The sequence below is a fragment of the Thalassophryne amazonica genome, chromosome 2 (genome assembly GCF_902500255.1).
Source record: "Thalassophryne amazonica chromosome 2, fThaAma1.1, whole genome shotgun sequence".
Lineage (NCBI taxonomy): Eukaryota > Metazoa > Chordata > Actinopteri > Batrachoidiformes > Batrachoididae > Thalassophryne > Thalassophryne amazonica.
In genome coordinates, this window is record NC_047104.1 from 114,317,494 (window position 1) to 114,341,395 (window position 23,902).

The 23,902-nt window shown below is 40.0% G+C and overlaps 1 protein-coding gene across 1 annotated transcript in view; it reads right to left on the reverse strand.

The window, feature by feature from the left end:
• Positions 1 to 23,902, reverse strand: part of cmtm4 (CKLF-like MARVEL transmembrane domain containing 4) — an 87,249-nt gene that overhangs the window by 12,253 nt on the left and 51,094 nt on the right. The window contains exon 3 of the mRNA XM_034192320.1: positions 631 to 729. Coding sequence (XP_034048211.1) covers positions 631 to 729 — 99 coding nt within the window. The remainder of the gene's footprint in view (positions 1 to 630; positions 730 to 23,902) is intronic.

Here is a 23,902-nt window from a genome sequence, read left to right on the forward strand (position 1 = left end):
TGGATCATACCTCCATGTACGACAATCCAGAATATCCCAAGGTCTTTGAGATCTTGAGAATACAGGGTTCTTTCAAATTACAAAATATTATTTTGCCTCAATAGCCATTTAATTGAAGATATGATCACATCAAAAGCTACTGCAACCAAGTACATGACAACTCTTTCTCATGCTGAATTTGACCTTACTGCACCAATAGCCAAACAATGTGTCAAAACAATACCAAGTGATAGTTAAACACAAAAATTCTTTGCCGAATTATTGGAAAATTTTGGCAAGGATTATGTTTGGAATTCTACTCCAACTAAGTCAAATGGCAAAAAAAAAAAAAATTACTCGTGCAATCAGGTGGAATGAACTTTACAAAAACTAAGCACAATCAAATCTTATTGCCCTGTTTTGAAGTAAAAAATATTTGACATTTTTGGTGGTTGCATTGGATGAGCTCATTGTTAATGAAGGCCTAAAAATTAATCAGGTGCAACATTCCTCATTCACCTGTACTCTGCCAAACGTGCCTTGATGACTGGCAATGGCTTGTTACAAATCTACCTCAGGTCACTGCAAATCTTTAGACATAAGAAATAAGGGGGATGTAAACAACATATGGGCTTTTTGATTCTTACTCACCACTGCAGCTATTTCAGATCCAGTGCTGTGGTTGATAGACACGAGCACAACAGATGACAGACAGAAGAAGAAGGTGCTGACAGCAGTGTTGCCCAGGTCCTGCAAAGAGAAGAACACTCAATAAATCAGGTCACAACAGACACAATTATACAATTTTAGGAACTGTAATCAGGGGCAGGGTCTCTGGCTTCTTCCCAGTACATCTGGACTTGCATCAGATGAGTTCTGACTCCTACTTGACTCAATGCAACTGGTCTGTTGCAGCACATTTTGGAAATTGGTGTCTAAGTGAGAGGGGGAGAGAGAGTAGATTTATGACTGAATGCATCACAGGGAGTGTGTGCAGAGGTATGGTGAAGAGAACTTAAAAAGAGATTGTGGAAGGAATTCCAAGTAGAGAAAGTGTCAGCAAGTCAAATAAGCAGCTATTTAATTGCCAGTTTGAGCCCACATTGTTGTGCCTCAGCTATTTTTTCCACAATTTATTTTTTTAACATCTACAATAGGTAAGTGCGCTGTGCTGTTGACATTCATAATAACAGGCCATGACGATGTGATTACTGAAGATCTGACTGGCCATTCAGTTGTGTTTCAGCTCCAACATCAGTCAAAAACAGACCTGTTGCCTATTTGCTGTGTAGCGGTACATTCTGCTGCAACTACAGGACAAAAACGGACACAAACGGATATCAAAATTTCATATCCATTACTCGTTTCCTCAGTTCGTCACAGTGTGACTTGCTTGGGCTTGGGCCATGCTACTGACAGAAATGACAAAACAATTCACAAAATGAATATACAGGAGATGTTGCCGGTGCACAGGACAAGAGGGCCTCAGAAAACAGACACCACACCCATCCCTGGATGGAGCTGCACCTCAAACAGAGGGGGAAAAAAAAAAAAAAAAAAAAGAATCAGGCATCAGAAAGACAACAAATACAATATTATTTGTCAGCATTAAGCAACAAGAAGAACAAAAGAAATACTAAGGTGATCGTCGGCCACTAGCCCTAAGCTTCACTAAAAGACCCAGAATTTAGATAAAGTTGAGGCCGCGGCACACTCTGTTTCCTAATAAAATGAATTTCAAAGACTATAAAGGGTAGAACTATACTATGCCAGTATGCTAGCCATACGAAAGGGAAAATAAGTGCGTTGTGAGTCTGGACTTGAAAGTCTCTACAGAATCTGACTTTTATTGATGCAGGGAGATCATTCCACAGAACAGAAGAACGATAAGAGAAAGCTCTGTGACCAGCAGACTTCCTATTTACCCTAAGGACACAAATTAGTCCTGCACCCTGAGAACGCAAAGCCCAGGCCGGAACGTAGAGTTTAATTAGGTCAGCTAGGTAGGGAGGTGCCAGTCCATGAACAATTTCATAGGCTTGTTGCAGAACCTTAAATTCTGATCTCACTGGGACAGGAAGCCAGTGAAGAGATACCAAAATGGGTGTAATGTGGTCAAACTTTCTACTTCGTGTCAAAAGTCTGGCAGCAGAATTTTGAACCAACTGGAGAGCCCTAATGCTGGACTGCGGTAAACCAGAAAATAGAACATTACAATAATCCAATCTAGAAGAGACAAACGCATGAATCAGGGTCTCAGCATCAGTCACAGACAAAATTCGCTATATTTCACAGGTGGAAGAAAGCAGTCCTTGTAATATCTCTAATGTGGAGGTCAAAGGACAAGGTAGGATAAAAAATTACCCCCAAAATTACTTGCTCTCATAGCTGCCTCTGATATCACAGACCATGAAATATTAATCTATAGACTCCACACAACATTGGACTCGCTGGCACTGTTTTAAATTGATTCTCTTTGTAACTCAAACACAGAAATTTCTTTGTGTCTATGCAAAACCTCAAATCAAATAACTTCTACCCACTAGATTAAATTTTCAGTCCGCTACTCTTCAACATAGACTGTAAAATAAACTTGCTTTAAATAAATACCTTGTGGTACTGTGACGTTTTGTTTTTATGTGCAATTTTAATGTTATTGTAGGTGTGTTTTATTTTTGTGAATCTTTGGTGATTTTACTGTAGAGCACTTTGGACACTGTCTGGCTGCTGTAAAGCACTTTATAAATAAATGTTGATGGATTGATAACAAAATGTAGAAAAAGTTAAACTGATTACTTTCTGGATGCACTGCAGATTTATAGCTTTCCCTTACACATATTCACACACATACATTCATGCAATATCTACATATTTCTATAATTACTGCTATCATGAACATTTCCAAGTTATGTAGTGCAATTTCTGTCTGTTGCATCATCAGTTATACAGCTTCATGGTAGAGTAGAGCAGGAAAGGACTTTCTAAAATAATAATAAGAATAAAAAATAAAAAGAAGATGTAAGATTTTCAGTTATAGTTTCCCAGAAGGCATGAGAGGCAGGAGCCTAGATTTGATATTTTGATCCATTTACTCCTTTTCTGTGCAGCGACTGACATGCACAACACCACTGCATGCAGCCAGACCTGACATGAATGAATTCATGAAAAATTGTAATTACCTCCGCCAACGAAGTTGGAGGACTTTGTTTTCACCTGTTTGTTTCTTGTGAAACTGCATTGTTTTTAAAATGAACTGCGCCCTCCCACAAGAACACAGGCAAGAAACAGCTGGCGCAAAAGTGCACATGCAAAGTTGGGTAAGTTTAAACTCTCCTAATGCAAAATGTACACCAAATGGGCTTTTCAATATTAAATGTAAATGTCCACAAAGTCCTCAATTCAGATAAGATCCGGATAAAAATTTATCAGGTGATAGTGAGTGCCAGTCTGCACCTCACTTTCAAAAAGGAGAGTGACTGGGGCATGTTTGATTAAGATATAATGTCAAATATACATAAAATGGGGTTTTCAATGTTAAATTTAGATGGCCCCAAAATCCACAATCCAGATCAGCTCTGGCTCAAACTTTGTGTCGATAAAGGATACCATCCTACATGTCTTAAACAGCTCACTTAGAAAGGTGATAATTTCCTCCCTCAGTTCACAGACTGAATTGCCCTGCCTTAACCACCTGACACTGTTGTGTAAAAGTAGGTCAGAGTGCTCATCTGACATATTAGCAAGTAGTCTGTGAAACAACCTGTGCTGAAGACTGGATGTTGCTCTGATGAAGTTCACTACAGCAATCACAGAGTCCATGATACTTTTCAACTCACCACTCAAGGCACTTGCAGAGAGTGACTGGGGCACGTTTGATTAAGATATAATGTAAAATATACATTAAATGTGGTTTTCAAAGTTAAATTTAAATGGCCACAAAATCTGTAATCTGGATCAGATCCAGATGAAACTTTAAATAAATGATACCAACTTACATAACACTCTCAAATATGAAAGAAATTTCATCTTTTTTGACCGTTATGAATTTTTGAAAATTCGTTCAATGTTAAGGACAGGGATTTTTCCAATTTTCCAAGACTTTTCCTGACTTTATCCTTTGACCTATGACCTTGAAAATTTAATCAGTTCTTGCCTATCAGGGTATGAATCGTCAGTAAAAATTTCACGATACATGAAAAATTTTATAAAAATTATATAACTATATATATATATAACTATATATATATATATATATATATATATATATATAACTTCATTGGCAGAAACAAAAATGGTCATTTTTGTACTTGGTGCAAAAAAGTATAAGCTTTCTGTGCTGGTGTGTGTGTACTGAAGGGACAAACAGACAAAACAGAGATGGGAAACAATGAGTCTTCTTAATACTTTACAGGTCTACTTGCTACTAGACAGAGAAACAGAATTTTTTTTTTTTGACTCAGCCAGGACAGAAAAATTAGTGAGTGCATTCTGCAAACAATGATGCAGACGCTCACTTGTCAAAGAGGCACAATTGTTTGTTTTTATGTCATTCATGTGAGAGAAACTGGATTTGCAGGTACATGTTGAACCAAAGCCAACCTTTTCATTTTAATGAATTTCTCTGCAACAACATAACTGGTCCAAAACTCTGTACAGCTTTCTTGCTTTCAGTTCACATGATGCCTGCATGTCAACAATGTCTAGGAAGTCTCCTGCTTTGGGAGAAGTGTGTGTTGCATTGGTAAATGGGTCCCTCACTGCATGCAGCAGCTCTTTTGGGATACAAAATCATTATATATCTGCGCAAAGTTGTGTTTCAACTTATCTAGAAAATTTGACGTTATTTTTGTGACACTGGCACTTTGTGATGACTTAATGAAGTCACTGAGGGTGGAAAAGTGCAGCAGCCTGTCATTTTTTTTAAGCAGTCAGCTTCTCAACCACATCAGCCACTGTTTTATCCTCCCCTGAAGATGCAGATTAACACCAATCAAATGATACATGATATCACTTAAAAAGCACATTTCTGAGACAAATTTCTCATCCAGCAATTTTTGTCAGAAATGTTTCAGCCTCCATGTGCTTGCACTCACTTATGCTGCACTGACACTTGCATGACTTTGATGCATGCACTTGCATGACCTAAACTCATCTTTAACGGGTATAGACTGAACGTGAGAGGGGCGCTGGTGCGAATATTCAATTAGTTTTTGCCTATCAGGATATCAATTTCAGTAAAAAATTATGGGCTCCAGGCTGTTCACAAACAGACAAACAAACAGGGGCAAAAAGGTAACAAGCACAGCATTTCTGAAGATCTTAGTTTTAATTTGGATACTTACATTATTTTACTTTGCACACAGAAACAAAATTATTTTGCAAAACCAAAAACTACCTTAAGAACAGACCCTTTTTGTTGAACCATAGCATGAACCACTATTATCTATTATGCAATGATGCACTTTAACTCTGTAGCTCAAAGCTTGTAAAATTAATTTAAACTAGTGTTGGGTATCGAAAACTGTTAAGAAATAATTCGACCCACTGACATCAATAGCCTTTTTGCTTAATGATTCCCTTTTCAGTCTTTAAGTTCACATTATGCAGGAGCAGCTGTTGTTTTTCACGGTGTTTATCAGGAAAATGATCATTTCTCTACACTGATTGTAGACCCTGCACCAGGTCTGCAATCAACTACTGCTGCAACGGTTCTGCTTGAAGCAACGAAGCAGTGCTCTGAACCGCTGCTTTGTCGGTTCTCTGCTTTTCAGAAGTGGCAGGTCCGCTTCTTAACCCCTCTCAAAGCCATTTAAAGATGTCAATCGTGAGTCACCTTTGTGTGGATTAAAGTCACTAACTGGGACCGTTGCGGGCAAGAAATGAGAATCGTCCTCCGTTCCGTTAGCACAGCTCCAAACACTACGTGGCTTTCTGCCAAGAAAAATTAGAAAGATAGAGTCCGGTCGGAAATAATAACTTCAAAGCGAATCGCTATTTTAAATCAAATGACACCTCTTTCCAAACATTGTAAGGTAGACCAAAACGTCTTTTTTTCTCAAAATGAGACGTCCTGCGTTTCTTTATGAATAACATTGATGTTGACATTCAGCACAGCCGGCTGCAAGAGCTCAGCTCAGAGGCTATGGAGTTAAATTTGTCTCAATATCTGAAAGGAAATGCTTTTGACAAAAACTACAGATTTTTATTCCCATTTATGTCCAGAGATCAAGGATCCAGTGACCATGTACAGATTTTATTTATGTCCACAGATCAAGGATCCAGTAACCAATTTCATATTTATTTACTTTAAGACTCAAAATGTTGTTGACATAGAAAACCTGTAAAGCCTACTTTTAGTACACAGAACATTCACAGGAGGTATTGATATGGGAATCGATAAGGAATTGGATTGATAATGGTATCGATATCAATAAAATCTTTTCAATACCCATCACTACTTAAAACTGAGGGTTATCTTCCAATGTACACACAGTATAAAATCTTCAATAAGGGTTTGAGCTGTCACCTGAGAAAGCATCACAAGAAATGAGTTTAGACTTAAAAAAAAAAAAAAAAAAAATAGTTGATGCTCACAAAGCAGGAGAAGAATATACAACAGTTGTGTCCAAAGTATTCCAGGAAGGGCCAAGAGGGTGCAGGTTTTCTTTGCAACCACTGACTCCAGCAGGTGATTTCACTGATTAACTTCACTTAGAGCAGCAACTTGCACCCTTTTGGCCCTTTCCAAGTTTGAAGAACTGGAGTGAGAAGTATCATCAAGAACTTCAAAGAGAGTCACACAATACAGAACAAGCCTGGCAGAGGAAGGAAGCCAAAGATTTGAATGACTCTGGAAAGAAAACAAGTGAGAGGTGTGTCTAAAGACTCCAGAGCAACTGCAAAGACACTAGTGAATTACTTCGCAAAGTCAACAATAGTAGTCTAAAAGATGACAATGGGCCTCATTCAGCAATACCTTCTTAAAGGGGAACATTACACAGTGAGAAATGCAATACTTTCCTATAAGAAACATACCAAAGAGCTGATATTCCACACCTTACACTAGTCACACAAGTACATACCTTTATTGGACATTTGTACTTCGCGCTCCTATGAGCGCCCTGGGCCGCCATCATTGTAGAATATCTGGGTATTTCCCGCTTGGCGCTGACGTCATTGACGAAAGACTGAACATACGCGCCAATGTCCACTGTTGGAATTACAATTTTATACATGGCCCATGTCAAACAAGTGCTACTTCCGTACATTAATTGAAGTCTCCATTGCTGTGCTGCAAAACACAGGGCATGACGCGGGGTGTTTGTTGCCAATTAACAAGTGAAGCTTGAATTCAAGGTCTGCTGTCACGCGTTACACACAGTCTGCATCAGCCTGCAGTTTCTGCATCTGCACCAAAGAATGTTGTTCAGGCGCCATGGTTCTGTCTCAACATCTTTGCCACCCCAGACTTGAATCCATTTGTCCATGCTCCTGGCTGGAATAGATTCCGGATCTACCAGAGGAGACTTGTTTATAGTGGCTGCAGTGTGGCCCCCCTCCCACTTCGGTAAAGTCAGAAAGATATTCACAGATTCGAAGTTTACAGCTCAATAGATCTTAAGAGAAATGTTGTAGAAAAGCAAATAACACTAGTTTCTAATCTCAGAAAGGTAGACAACAAGCTACAACTTTATTTTTAGCCATATGAGTCATCCTCTGAGCTGAAAAAATAACACTGATCTGAATGAGCAGGCGGCAAAAAAGCAGAAGCTTAGGGACCGTCAACAAAGTGCAAACATGAAAAAAAAAAGACACCAGAAAATTATTTAATAAATCATTGTAATAAGGAGTGATATCACCAAATTCACTGCACACATCAGTGGTGTTCTGTTTTATACTACAGAGCTCAGTTTGGGAAAATGTCATTGTGGAAAACTTTGGAGAATTTTTTTATTTTTTAAGTTTATAGCATCAATGTTATAAGGTAATGGCCCAGTCACACGGCACTTAACGAAGGGTGACGAAACCCTGACGAAACAAGAAATCTGGACTTTTGTTGACTGTCGTTGACATCGTTTAACCTTCACGTAGCTTCATTCCTGCAGCGGGCACTTCGTCAGGATTTTTAAACTGTTGAAAAATTTGAACGAAGGGCAACGAAAACCTCAGTTCGTCTGTGTTTCGTTTTGCTGTCGTTCTTGACGTTTTTTTAATCGTTTGTGTAGTTTTTGTAACGTTATTGTTTAATTTGACTTCGTTGGAGCAGCTGAACATTTCTCACAGTGCAGAAGCCGGTTTGTGAGCGCTGAGGCTGCTGCTGCGTTCATGTACCGTCGGAAATTACAGGGCAAACTCAGCCTGCTTGCTTGGATTTTTTTTTATCTGTATGGGGGGGCAGCTTCAATGGGCTCAGGCACATTACATAGGCCAGAATTAATCTTTTGTGTGGATATAATTAATTATTTTGCCACAAGCAACTTTTGAATTTGAAACAACGAAAAAGGTGTGTAATTTCCGACTGTACTTGAATGCAGCATCTGCGTGCGCTTATTATTTTATATTAAATATAACAATATGAGTGTAGGAATGACAATCCAGTCCTTCTGTACATGTGGCAACAGGCAGATGAATCAAAATGATGATATAAAGAGCTGTTCTGGAAGGAAGAATTCACATTGTGGATCAGTGATCAGCTGGTGGAATAACCGCACGAGTCAATGCGTGCATTCACACGCACTGATTAATTTACTGCTCTGATATATTCAATCATCTTTACACTTATATTTATTCTCCCTTTTGACAGTTTTCTGTTATAAATCAATATGCTGTATATGTCTTAGAACATAATACTGTGATACAGCAGACCACGGAACACTTTTTTTTTTTCTTTTTGTTTTTTATTTTTTGTTTTGTTTTTTTTAAATTGGAGCACAACGGAGCACGCATCGTGTCGACAGACAGTGTGGATTCTGATGATGATGGAGATGATCCTTCTTTTGCTCTGGACAAGGAACCAGAGCAGGTGGTCCATCGACATCTCCACAGATTCTGTTTGCAGTTTCTCCAGGACTCAGGTGCTATGAGCTCTGTTCCAGCACCGAATGCTGGAGCAGACACGCTCTGCTCCAGCTGTGGCTCCAGGCGCGTTTCTTTGTGATTGTGAGCTTCGGTTTTGTTAAGTTCCTCTTTTGTCGCTTTTGCGCTCTTGCTTCGCAGACTGTTCGGTGATGAAAGCTCTTTCGTCCACCTTTTCTCAATGAATTGTAACGTTTTTTACTTTTTTCCTTCGTTCAGGAATCATCGTGTGCCGTGTGACTGGGCCATTAGATGTAATCAAAGTCACTGCACACAACAGTGGGGTCCTGTTTATTATACTACAGAGCTCAGTTTGGGAAAATGTCATTGTGGAAAACTTTGGAGAATTTTTTTATTTTTTAAGTTTATAGCATCAATGTTATAAGGTAAGATGTAATCAAAGTCACTGCACACAACAGTGGGGTCCTGCTGGTTATACTACAGCACTCAGTTTGGAAAAAGGTAATTTAAAAGAAAATGTGTACTTTATTTATAACTCTTCATTTTACAAGAAACAGAACACAACACATCATTCTGCTCCCCCTACCCACAAAGCCCTCCCACCCCAAAACAAGACAAATAAACTGAATTTATTTTATTTATTGTTTAATTTTCAATACTATCAATGTTATACACCAAATTCACTGCACACAGTGATGTTTTGCTGGTTATACTACAACTCTCAATCAATCAATCAATCATAAGCAATATTTACGTTTTAACAGTGCCTACAGGAGTGTGTGCATCTGCGTGTTCATGATGTCAGTTCCTTCCCCTGCACAGTGGTGTCTAAAACACTGTACAGAGGCTGAGCAGACATATTACCTCAATGAACACAAGCTTTACTTCTCTTTTTAACAGAGCAGAGCTCTCTAAAACTGCGCTGCAGCCAGTGTTCTGTCGAGATGAGGTGCATCGTCGAGATGAGATTCTTCACGTAACTGCATATGTGTGCACTGAAAAAATTACTTGACGAAGTTCACTTATTTTGATGGGCAAGTAAATGCTCATAAACTGACTGTGCACTACCGCCACCAACTGTTTGGTGGGGAGCACTGCAAGTAGCTGCAGACAAAGCAGCTGCGGACGTTAGCATGCACGCTAACGTCCACTAAATGTCTTGTAACTCACTTCAGAGGTGTTATTAGGTTCCAAAAACAGCGTTTTCAGTTTTAGAAGTTTTTATTTCTAGGGATGGGTACTGATAAGATTTTATCGATATCGATGCCATTATCGATTCTGCTTATCGATCCGATTGCTTATCGATTCCCTTATCGATACCTCTTGTGAATTTTGTACTAAAAGTAGGCTTTACAGGTTTTCTATGTACGAGGTCTGTGAGAAAACTATCCGACCTTTTTATTTTTTGCAAAAACTATATGGATTTGAATCATGTGCGCTTGCATCGCATGCGTGAGTTTTTTCACACCTGTCGGTTGCGTCATTCGCCTGTGGGCAGGCTTTGAGTGAGCACTGGTCCAGCCCCCTTGTCGGATTTTTATTGTCAGGGAAATGGCTGAGAGGCCTTTTATCATTGCTCCATCGAGAGTGTTTTAACCTACTGCATTACAACATGGTTTGCAAACTGTTCTAAAAACAATAAAAAAAATCCATCAGACGAGTCATAAGAACGGCAGAAAAGATCAGTGGTCTCCCTCTGCCCTCACTGGATGATGTTTTAAGGACTCGCTGCCTCTGCCGAGCAAGCAGTATTCTGCAGGATGGAACACACCCCTCACATCACCTTTTTTCTTTGCTTCCATCCAGCAGGCGTTATCGGGCATTTAAAACTCATACCACAAGGCTGAAAAACAGCTTCTTTCCTTGAGCTGTTACAGAACTGAACAGACACACCCAAGCTTCAGTTGGAACAATTGCATTATTCTAATTAAAATAAGGACGTACATGCGCAATAATTGTTTTTAATTATTTTTAATTTTAGGTATATTTATTACTGTTTTTATGCTATTTAAGGGGTTTTATTAAGTTGGGTATTTTTACTATTAATTGATGTTTTAGAGGGATACGTGCAATATGGGACATGTGCAGCATGGGATAAGTGTAATATGGGATAATGACAATGTGGGATTAGTGCAATACGAGTAATGTTTGTCTCGGAGCTTCCCCCCCCAATCTCCTGATGTTTTTTCAATATTTACTGAAGTATGTGTATGGGTGAGAGTGTTTGAGGGTGGTCACTGTTTTTGAGGATGCACAAGCAAATTTTGTCGTGTTGATCGCTGTGCAATGACAAAGGTGATTCTGATTCTGATGAGGAGAATGAGAAATGAAAAAATATTTAATTCTAATGTCTCACAATAGTAACTTCTACAATACTAGTAGAGGACCTAACTGAGACATGTATGCACATCATTTAGGATAGGATATCCCAACTGTTCTAGACTAATATGACCCCAATGAACAACTTTTTGATATGTGCCAAAATCTCTATCCGGGACGAACAGCCATTTCAAAATGAGCAAATATTTGCACATAAAGTTTAATAAAGTTTATCAGTTTGAACATTAAATATCTTGTCTTTGTGGTGTATTCAATTGAATATAGGTTGAAGAGGATTTGCAAATCGTATTTTGTTTTTATTTACATTTTACACAACGTCTCAACTTCATTGGAACTGGGGTTGTATTAAAAATGTTCAGAATGACTGATACATGTTTTCTGATACAGACTTTCTATTTTGATATTGTAAGAGAAAATGACTAACATAAATGGGTCAACTTATATTGTAAGAAAACGAACATTTGCCAAATACAACCCCTGGCAAAAATTACGGAATCACTGGCCTTGGAGGATGTTCATTCAGTTGTTTAATTTTGTAGAAAAAAAGCAGATCACAGACATGACACAAAACTAAAGTCATTTCAAATGGCAACTTTCTGGCTTTAAGAAACACTATAAGAAATCAGGAAAAAAAAATTGTGGCAGTCAGTAACGGTTACTTTTTAGTCCAAGCAGAGGAAAAAAAAATGGAATCAATCAATTCTGAGGAAAAAATTATGGAATCATGAAAAACAAAAGAATGCTCCAACACATCACTAGTATTTTGTTGCACCACCTCTGGCTTAAATAACAGCTTGCAGTCTCTGAGGCATGGACTTAATGAGTGACAAACAGTACTCTTCATCAATCTGGCTCCAACTTTCTCTGATTGCTGCATCAATCTGGCTCCAACTTTCTCTGATTGCTGTTGCCAGATCAGCTTTGCAGGTTGGAGCCTTGTCATGGACCATTTTCGTCAACTTCCACCAAAGATTTTCAATTGGATTGAGATCGGGACTATTTGCAGGCCATGACATTGACCCTATGTGTCTTTTTGCAAGGAATGTTTTCACAGTTTTTGCTCTATGGCAAGATGCATTATCATCTTGAAAAATGACTTCATCATCCCCAAACATCCTTTCAATTGATGGGATAAGAAAAGTGTCCAAAATATCAACATAAACTTGTGCATTTATTGATGATGTAATGACAGCCATCTCCCCAGTGCCTTTACCTGACATGCAGCCCCATATCATCAATGACTGTGGAAATTTACATGTTCTCTTCAGGCAGTCATCTTTATAAATCTCACTGGAATGGCACCAAACAAAAGTTCCAGCATCATCACCTTGCCCAATGCAGATTCGAGACTCATCACTGAATATGACTTTCATCCAGTCATCCACAGTCCACGATTGCTTTTCCTTAGCCCATTGTAACCTTGTTTTTTTCTGTTTAGGTGTTAATGATGGCTTTCGTTTAGCTTTTCTGTATGTAAATCCCATTTCCATTAGGCGGTTTCTTACAGTTCGGTCACAGACGTTGACTACAGTTTCCTCCCATTCGTTCCTCATTTGTTTTGTTGTGCATTTTCAATTTTTGAGACATATTGCTTTAAGTTTTCTGTCTTGACGCTTTGATGTCTTCCTTGGTCTACCAGTATGTTTGCCTTTAACAACCTTCCCATGTTGTTTGTATTTGGTCCAGAGTTTAGACACAGCTGACTGTGAACAACCAACATCTTTTGCAACATTGCGTGATGATTTACCCTCTTAAGAGTTTGATAATCCTCTCCTTTGTTTCAACTGACATCTCTCGTGTTGGAGCCATGATTCATGTCAGTCCACTTGGTGCAACAGCTCTCCAAGGTGTGATCACTCCTTTTTAGATGCAGACTAACGAGCAGATCTGAGTTGATGCAGGTGTTAGTTTTGGGGATGAAAATTTACAGGGTAATTCCATAATTTATTCCTCAGAATTGAGTGAGTCCATATTTTTTTTCCCTCTGCTTGGTCTAAAAAAGTAACCGTTACTGACTGCCACAATTATTTTTCCTGATTTCTTATAGTGTTTCTTAAAGCCAGAAAGTTTCCATTTGAAATGACTTTAGTTTTGTGTCATGTCTGTGATCTGCTTTTTTTCTACAAAATTAAACAACTGAATGAACATCCTCCGAGGCCGGTGATTCCATAATTATTGCCAGGGGTTGTATATAAGGAAATTTTATTTTCCGTCACACTGTTATCAATGGAATATTGATTTAAAGTCAATAATACAAAACAAAACTTGTTTCTTCAGCAGACAGCAGTATCTGGAGATCTGAAATGTTTTAAAGATCATCAGGGAAGTTTCCCAACAGCCAATAGCCCAGAACGTTTAAGTTCCTAAATATGTGGCATTTCTGGACTGTATGTAGGTCGTTTGACCAAATGTTTTGTCGCGGTTTTCTCTTAAAATATCAAAATTAGAAATTTTACACTCTTCTGTGACCCTTCTAAACATGTACTCGTCATTCTGAACGTTCTGAATACCTTGGAAAATCTATAGATGCTGCAGTTTAGAAAATACAGCTGTATTTAAGTAACACTCGAGACGAAAAAGGGCGTGGTTAATTTCGGGGCTGTTCATTCCAGATAGAGATTTTGGCACATATCCCACATTATCCCTCATGTCCTCTCCTAAATAATGTGCACAGACGTCTTAGACTGTACACTGGGAAGGGTTAACCTTGACGTGCTCAGCATGACTGGAGCACCACCGCATGATCAGGCGTGATTCTAATCATGGCAGACATGGCCTCTCAGATGACTCACAAGGCTCATATTATAAGAGAAGTGTGACAGACACACACAAAGCAGTGCATTAAAGTGTAACCATAACACCACAGAGAGCAGTGTGCTTAAGCCAACCTTCCACCAGAATCAGAACCCCACCCCCACTCCTTCATACATTCTAACCCTGGTCAATACAACCACAAACTGTGCACACAAGATCGCATCCTGCCTGACTTGTTAAACAGGAACTGTGTCCATGTTTCAGCAGTGTTCTCACAGGCAGCAAAGTCTTTACTGAGTTTTTTGGTCCCAGACTCTCTCCTTCTTGGTTTGGGATGTGCAGTTGACCTTCAGTCTTTCTGTTATTCATTCCCACAGTTGACATACTAGCTGCTCAAACACTGTGAAATCCTAAATATCACATGCACATATTGAACTACATTCCCAGCTTCCTATCAAAATGTCTCAAAGTTCGTTCTTTCTGGTGAATTTCACACAATCAGCCAAAACTGCCTGCACTGTCTCTGTTTTGTTCTCAACATAGAAGCATGAAGTCCTCCTGGGACTGCAGCTGCGGATCCCCCAGAGGGTGCATGTTGTGCACAACACAAATCAACACTAATGATAACTTCCACCAGTGTTTTTCCACTGTGTGTTGTGGTGTTAGCAGGATTACTCCAATCTACTGGAGAGCTGCACAAAACCTAGTTAAAATGTTGGGGTGCAGCTTGGTGGAATCAGGTAATACACTCAGTTTTATTTGTTTAATTATTTATAACAAGGGCAGCGCAGTGGTCAGCACTTTAACCCTCACAGCGAGACAGTTCACTTCCGACCTGGTCCTTTCTATGAGGACTTTGCGTGTTCTGCCTGTGGTGGTGTGGGTTCCCTCCAGGTGCTCCGGCTTCCTCCCACTTCCAAAGACATGCAGGTTAGGTGATTTGGTTAAGGCTCTCTGACACGAGCATGACAGGGAATTTACATGAGCATGCCTTTCCTTTACGACACATCACGACCTGTGTCGTGCTCAAGAGTAAACTTGTCTTTAATGGGTGCACACAGGATGCCAGAGGGGCACCAGTGCGTGCTATTGCGCGCAGAGAATTTTGAAATGTTCAAAAATTCTTCCACGCACGTGGTGATCTAATCTCCAACACCACGTGCAGTTGGTCAAGTGGAGTAAACAAGCAGTGAACAGAGCGAGTGGTGATGTCAGCGGATCGCATCGGAGCGCAGCTCGTCTGAAGGTTTATAACAAGTTAAATCTGTTATAAACTGACACACAGGAACAGGCACAAACATTAACATATAGCACACTACATCATTGCATGAGGTAAACATGCCGTAAATTTTGCTATTAAATTAACACCCCATTGCCTTGTTCAAATGTTTACTCTATTGGGGTGTAGTGTTAAATTACCTCAGTCTGAGACTAAATTAACTCTATTCATGTTGATCAAGATGATTTAACAGTATGAGACCAAATGCAACAGTTATAGTGTTAGTTTATAGCATGCTGGTAGGCTGTAGGACCCATGTGGAGACATAACTAGGTCTTCAGGTGTCCAGTTGATAGACTTGAGTGCAAGAGGGTATCCACCAATGCCCAACCCTTCGACAACCAGGATGTGTGCCGACATGCACCATAGTTTGTACGGGACAGGGACAAGCCAAAGGTTAGCCCCTTGAACCCTGATCTGGCCCCACCGAATGTAGCCAGGGACTTGCAGATGCGAGTTGACCTAGAGCAGAGGCTCATTTTCCTGCCGCAGACTGCAAAAACCACACTGCAACTAACTAAGGCAAAGGACAGAGGCTGTAAGATAGTGCCCAGTGGAGGTGGGGTGTCGGGGCTTTGTAGCTAGTACAACAGCAAAGTTCCTTAAGGGGCTTTCACAGTGGCGTATTCATAGAACTGCTCATTGCAGCGTTGTGTTTCATTTAAATACGGCTGAAATACATGCATACTCAGCCTTTAACAGTGTTCGTTCATACTCGCAGCTGCGTGTGTTCGCGTTTTAATGTGTGCACACAGTCGCATGTGCTATTCAGTGCTATTTTCTGCCTCTGTGGAAGTGCGCTCTGTTCTCTACTGCATGGTGTGGTGCGGCTCAAAAACAGAGTCATTTAACATTATTATTATTATTTATGCAGCGAGTACGCGTTTATTTTAGAGTCACAGCTCTTTTCAGCTTTGATCAGACTGATCGATCAGGGCGTTTGATGATAGCACCGACATGCAGCGAGTGCGCGTTTATTTTTTAGAGTCACAGCTCTGATTAGACACACAGAGAGAGTGGTTTTATTTTATGTTGCTTTGCGCCAAGCGGCACCGCCGCGACGCACGAAGCCTCCGCTCCTCTTTCCATGACAAAAACTCCTGTAACAGTGGAATGTGCCGTACATTTCCAAACTGGATGCTGTGTTTTATCCAGGATGTCATCTGGCTAGCACAGGAATTGTGAAAAGACGTGGACATCAGCACTTTTTCGGCACATTGAGACAGACGTGCGGAGGAATTCCGCGCGTCGCGGTGGTGCCGCATGGCGCAAAGCAAAGCCTCACGGGACATGTTCTGGCATGTCCAGGCACATCCACAATTTCTTGGATAATCACTCGATGGAAAAACCACCGATAGCTGTCTGAACACCATCTCAAAGCCGTCCTGTGAGACCAAAACGGAAGTGGTTTTGTCTCGCTCCAATAGCAAATCCATCGTGACGCGCGAAGTCTCCGCTCGGCTTTCCATGATAAAATCTCTTGTTAAAAGTGAAATCTGCCTGAAAATGGTTGATGTCCAGCTCTTGTGATAACCAGAGAAATTGCACAAGATGGTCACGGATCCATACAGCCATCCGTTTAGAAATGAAATGGTCGCTCAGCCTGTCGATGGCGGCTTCGGAGCGCGGCGCACCACCAGTCGCTCTGGGCCGTCCTTAAAGCGACAGTAGCACTCCGTAATCTCTTTGAAGCCCATAAAATTTTCACCAAAAACCATCTGAATTTCTCGAATGGTGTCCACTTTGATGTCCCTCACAGTTTCTGAAAAAATTTTGATCAAGCAAAGCGGCAGTCTCTGAGCCATTCCTAAACAATGAAAAAAAACGACGAGAGGGGTGGACCACTCCTCACTCAAAGCCTGCTCACAGGCGAATGACGCAACCGACAGGCGTGAAGCTTGGCTGACGCAATCACACGTGATTCAAATCCATATGGTTTTTGAAAAAATAATAAGGCTGGATACTTTTCTAATAGACCTCGTATATAGCTCCAGAAGAACAACAGGGAGATATGAAATGGCGTACAGTACCGTGTTGAAGCGTGGGCGGGCTCACAATAGCGGACAGTAGCACGGCGCTGCGTGTACTCACGTGAAGGCTCCATGCTGTGCTGTACGCCAAAGAAAATTAAACAGGTTTAATTTCTTCCATCCTACGCGCATAGCCCTCAACATACTGCTACGTATTGAAAAAAACTCCACGTGAAGTGGGCGGAGAGCTGCTCATTACAGCGTAGATGATACGCTGTAATGAGCAGCTCTACGAATACGCCACTGTGAAAGCCCCTTTAGGAAGGTCAGAATCAGGGGACAGGCCTATAGACAAGCCATTAAAGAGTTGGCCAACACCACTGAGAGAACAAGCTATAGGCCCCTAGCACTCACATGACCCAGCCACTTCCCGGTTGTGTAAACATTAGGGATTGTAACATCTAGTCCTGTCAGCGAACAAACACTGCAAAAATTACTATGCAGTGTAAAAACTCTTAACAGGGCAAAAGACCCAAACACGTGCACAGATGCTCTGACACTTATCAATCAATCAACTTTTTTCTTGTATAGCGCCAAATCACAACAAACAGTTGCCCCAAGGCGCTCCACATTGCAAGGCAAGGCCATACAATAATTATGAAACACAGTCTACGTCTAAAGCAACATAACCAAGGGATGGTCCAGGGTCACCCGATCCAGCCCTAACTATAAGCCTTAGCGAAAAGGAAAGTTTTAAGCCTAATCTTAAAAGTAGAGAGGGTATCTGTCTCCCTGATCTGAATTGGGAGCTGGTTCCACAGGAGAGGAGCCTGAAAGCTGAAGGCTCTGCCTCCCATTCTACTCTTACAAACCCTAGGAACTACAAGTAAGCCCGCAGTCTGAGAGCGAAGCGCTCTAATGGGGTAATATGGTACTACGAGGTCCCTAAGATAAGATGGGACCTGATTATTCAAAACCTTATAAGTAAGAAGAAGAATTTTAAATTCTATTCTAGCATTAACAGGAAGCCAATGAAGGGAGGCCAACACGGGTGAGATATGCTCTCTCCTGCTAGTCCCCGTCAGTACTCTAGCTGCAGCATTCTGAACCAACTGAAGGCTTTTTAGGGAACTTTTAGGACAACCTGATAATAATGAATTACAATAGTCCAGCCTAGAGGAAAAAATGCATGAATTAGTTTTTCAGCATCACTCTGAGACAAGACCTTTCTGATTTTAGAGATATTGCGTAAATGCAAAAAGGCAGTCCTACATATTTGTTTAATATGCGCTTTGAATGACATATCCTGATCAAAAATAACTCCAAGATTTCTCACAGTATACTAGAGATCAGGGAAATGCCATCCAGAGTAACGATCTGGTTAGACACCATGCTTCTAAGATTTGTGGGGCCAAGTACAATAACTTCAGTTTTATCTGAGTTTAAAAGCAGGAAATTAGAGGTCATCCATGTCTTTATGTCTGTAAGACAATCCTGCAGTTTAGCTAATTGGTGCGTATCCTCTGGCTTCATGGATAGATAAAGCTGGGTATCATCTGCGTAACAATGAAAATTTAAGCAATACCGTCTAATAATACTGCCCAAGGGAAGCATGTATAAAGTGAATAAAATTGGTCCTAGCACAGAACCTTGTGGAACTCCATAATTAACTTTAGTCTGTGAAGAAGATTCCCCATTTACATGAACAAACTGTAATCTATTAGACAAATATGATTCAAACCACCGCAGCGCAATGCCTTTAATACCTATGACATGCTCTAATCTCTGTAATAAAATTTTATGGTCAACAGTATCAAAGCAGCACTGAGGTCCAACAGAACAAGCACAGAGATAAGTCCACTGTCCGAAGCCATAAGAAGATCATTTGTAACCTTCACTATGCTGTTTCTGTACTATGATGAATTCTAAAACCTGACTGAAACTCTTCAAATAGACCATTCCTCTGCAGGTGATCAGTTAGCTGTTTTACAACTACCCTCTCAAGAATCTTTGAGAATCTTATCAAGTCAGTAGGCATCATAAGGGTTGTTTATGAGGTTTTTCCACACATTCATTGTAATGAGTCTGTTTCCACAACAAAGCAAACCAAGAATTTATTGGGTGCACTGGCAGGACAGCCAGGCTCTTGGTTTCAGAAGTGAATAAGAACAATAATGTTCCATTTGGTCTCTCACTCACAGTCACAAAAAAAAAAAAAAAAAAAAAAAATCAAACAGCACACAAGAGTCTTGTTTCTACTGTAATGGAGCAATAATGTTCTATTTGGTCTCTCACTCACAGTCACAAAAATCAAACAGCACACAAGAGTCTTGTTTCTACCGTAGGAACTCGACCTACTCACCAGATTTGACAAATGTGTACAGGAACGGCCCGGTAATTGGGCTTCTCAGCCATTTTGTCTCCCGTGACCGGTGATGACGCATCGGGCTCGCAGTGACATCAAACATCTAATGCTAATGATAGCTAGCAAACAAACTTTAACCTTAATGTTCAATGAAAGCAATATGAAAAGTTTGCTTGCTAGCTATTGAAAGCATGCAATACCAAAAAATGCAAAAGTAGGAGTAATTTATGCTTTGTATTTGGCTTCCAACTAGATTGCTAAAAGTGCAAGGTAATGCAAACTCTTAAAATATCTGTACCTCAATTATTTAACTGACTCCATGGTTATCGATTGCAACGTACTTTCCAATGCAACATCGGTTATCAAAAAAAAAAAAAAAAAAAAAAAAAAAAAAAAAATCAGTGAGCCTTTCATCCCCGCATTACTGTGCACAAAGGTCTATGCGCAGTATTCTATTGGTTTTGCCATCTGTGTCACTTCTTGTTGTGGTCACTAAGGCACTTGTAGTCCTGCTTCAAGTTTTTGCATTTGTTTCATGATGTGTTTAATTCTGAGTGTATCCAGGTGCGCTGATAGAGATTTTCTCATTCTTCCTCAAGCATTCGAGTGCCTGTCCACTGCTTGTATTTACTCTTTTGTCCATATGTCTGCTCTGCTATCCATTCTCTTTCATCTTCTTCTGCTCGGAAATGCTGCTTTGTTTTGTTGTCATGAGTTGGACCAAGCCGAGCTGAACACCGCACAACAGCATTTCATGGCTGCTCAAAAATACATACCCCGGAACAGTGAAAAAGACTCTGGAAAAATCACCTTTCAGGGGAAGTCCCTTCGGCGGAGAAATACACAAAAGTGTTGGACCCTCTAAAATGGGCTGCACATTGCTGTGGTGGAAACGGGCCTGAGGAGTCATCAAGAGCTCGCTTCACAACAAAGTCACAGAGTCGAAATCATCTGATTATGAAGGAGACGGGACTTCAGTTTCTCCTGCAACACTGCCAGAGGCATGATGGAGAGTGAACTGGAGCAGACAGGATCACATAGCATGTAATTGTGTGATCAGAATCCTTCCTATGAGTCTCAACCACAGAGGCGCAATGGCAGCGACAGTCCATGACTTTGGAAGTTAGCTTGGCTAACACTTGGTAACACTGAAATATTTACTCGTGGTGAAATTCCCAGAATGCCTATGTGAGTACAGTACATGCAGATTTATTCAAATACAGATTGAATTTGACAGACATGAAGAGAATGTCATACTGCAGACTACAACACGGAGTTCAACCAAGAATGATGAGCTTCCTACCCTTGCTTATATTTCGCTTCCTGTCTGTCTGTCAGCAGGATATATGTATAAAAGAGATTTCAATGATGTTTGGTGTTACGTACAGCAGTAGGCTTGGATCAAGGAAAAGCTGATTCTATTTAGGTGACAATCCAGGAGAAGTCATACATCTTGTCTGAACATTACATTTGAGCTTTGATGGTAAAAAGGGCACTAATGGATTTCAATGACATTTAACGTGTTTTCACACGGTGAAGGTCTGGAACAAGGTTCATGTCTGTATACATTTGATCAGTTAGTTTGGCCCCTTTGAAAGGAAAAAATAACGCAATGCTAAAATACCCTCGGCTATACGAGCATTATCTTCTGTATAATTTGCAGTTTAAGTAATTATAGGTACTAAAAACTGAGTTTGCAGCTCGGAACCAGACTGTGACGTCACAGTGGAGCTTTACTCTGATTGGCTGTCACCCTCTGCTAAATGTCTTTTAAATCCCTTCAGAGGTATTATTAGGTTGTAAAAACAAAACAAAACAAAAAACAGCATTTTCAGTTTTAGAAGTGTTTATTTCTCACTCGCTTTTACATAACATATGACAGAGTATTCTACTGATTAATCAAGTAGTTGGATAAAAGTACTTTTGTGTTTTTAACCAACAATATCAATAGTGTGTGTGAGACAACATATGTATTTATGTGCAAAGATAAGATAAGATAAGCTTTATTGAGCTCACAGAGGAAAAATTCAGTGCGAGTGACTGAGACATAAGGAGATTTAATCAGTGCTATTATGTCATGCCATCATCAGAAAGAGACTTTAGGCATATTTGAAAAGGAAAGAAAAGAAAAAAGCGAAGCAGTAGTTGTTTTTTTTAACTCACCTCAGGTGTGTGGTTCTGTTTTTAGTTGCTGGCTGTAGCCGTGCTAACTGGTTATGTCCCAGCCAGAGAGCAGAAATCTGAAAGAAAAGCAAAGCTTGTAATGTTTTGTAAAACCTAGCACGGGTGTGCTGCTGTTGCTCGCTATGAAACACGGAGACGACACAAACATTAATGTGTCAATGCGGCTTATGGACAGTGAACGATCATAAATCAGCTGGCTAAAGCTAACATCAACTTTTACTTTACCTCGTAGAGGCTCCGCTTGGTGAACTGGTGTTAATGTGTAGCTGTTTTCTGCTCAGATGTAGAATCAATGATGACGTTCTGTTGTGGTATGAAAGGTCTGTTTTACAGTCGACACATTGCACTGTGTTGTCCTCTTTTCTTAGACTGAAATTATCCCAAACTTTGAACATTTTCTGTCTTTTTACGGGCGGCTTCTTGATTCTCCACCATCGCACCACATTAAGTCTGAATGTGTTGTGCATCAATAATAGTGGCGCTGAGTAGGTGACATAGCGTGAGTGACAGCAGAGACTTTTTTAATGAAGGACTTTGGTGACATGACTTAAACAATGCTTTGCCTTGAACATTTTTTTTTTGCAATCAAATTATCCAAGTTACTTGAGAAATGATTTCAGTTCTAGTCCTAAATACTGTGCTTGTGTGTAAGTGTAATGGTTTCAGGGGAAAGGCAGTGAAAACTTGCCGGATTTTCCCCCAAATCAAAGCTGATCATCCGCACAAAGGAACTATGACACTGCAGAATGCCGAATAAACAGTCTGGTTTTAGATTATATTGCCTTCAATTGTCACAGGTAGCTGGTAAATATTCCTAAATCAGCACTTTTAAATTGGCTCTGGTTTCACTGCAACAATAAAAACCTTTCATTTAGAGTAGAAACCAAAGACACACCCTTTCTTCATGTTTGAGGTGAAATCCTGTACCAAGAATACCATGAGGCAATCTGATACCTATGTTGGATTTGCACATCTGGCATAACCTCTACTGCTTCACTACAATATGTAAGCTGTCTGGTCTCTGGAAATACTGTAAAAATACATTTTTTCCACTTCCTCTCTGTATATAAAAACAGAAAATTATGATGCTGAGAGCACACCAACAGCCGTGTGTGTGTGGGCGAATTCAGAAAGCCGATCAGTATCTGGCAGACGACACCCACCAGCTCATTTGCTTAGTGCTGACAAAGCATATCTGGCTAACAAAGGACTCCTTCCCAAACAAGCCCACGCTCACTGTCTTTACACAGTTTAACTCAGTCCCTTGCACTACTAGTTGGGCTGTTTAATGTCCTCCACTAAAAATGATGGCTCCTATATAATGTGTACAGATGAGATTGTTTAAAAACTTTAAAGAGCACTGAAATAGAACTTCATGTAAAATATTTAGTTTAATGTCAGTATCAATCAATTCAGAGTTTAATATAAATATAAATAGTTCAAATGACTTATCTCTACCTATCTATTTTATTGACAAAAAGACTCCCAAGTATAAACAGAGAGCATATTCCTGCAAATTAATTATAGACCTTTAATAATGGGTTAGAAAAATCTAAAGCATATGACTAGGTCCTCCAAGATGTCCTGTGTATGGTGCGAGTGTGGGGACCAGGACTGCTGTAAAGTGTGATCCGGTCTTTCTATGCTCAAAGGAAGAGCTGTATCCACATTCTCCGCATCACATCAAACCTGTTCCCGGTGAATGTTAGACTAAACCAGGGCTGGCCCTGGCCACTCGGGCTCCATATTGTTTCTTAAAACTCGATATGATATTAATCACTGGACCTGGATACTCGATACATATCACAATATCAATAGATTTATGTGCTTAATACTCATATAAATTTTATTTAAATCCACACTATTTAAATGTGTGTTGTATTAGTATTTTCTTTTGTACTTTTTCACCTTTCCTTTGCTTTTATCCTACCCCAAATTGACATCACAACCTACATATTGATTTGATAAGATTACTAACCCCAGATCCTTAATCAA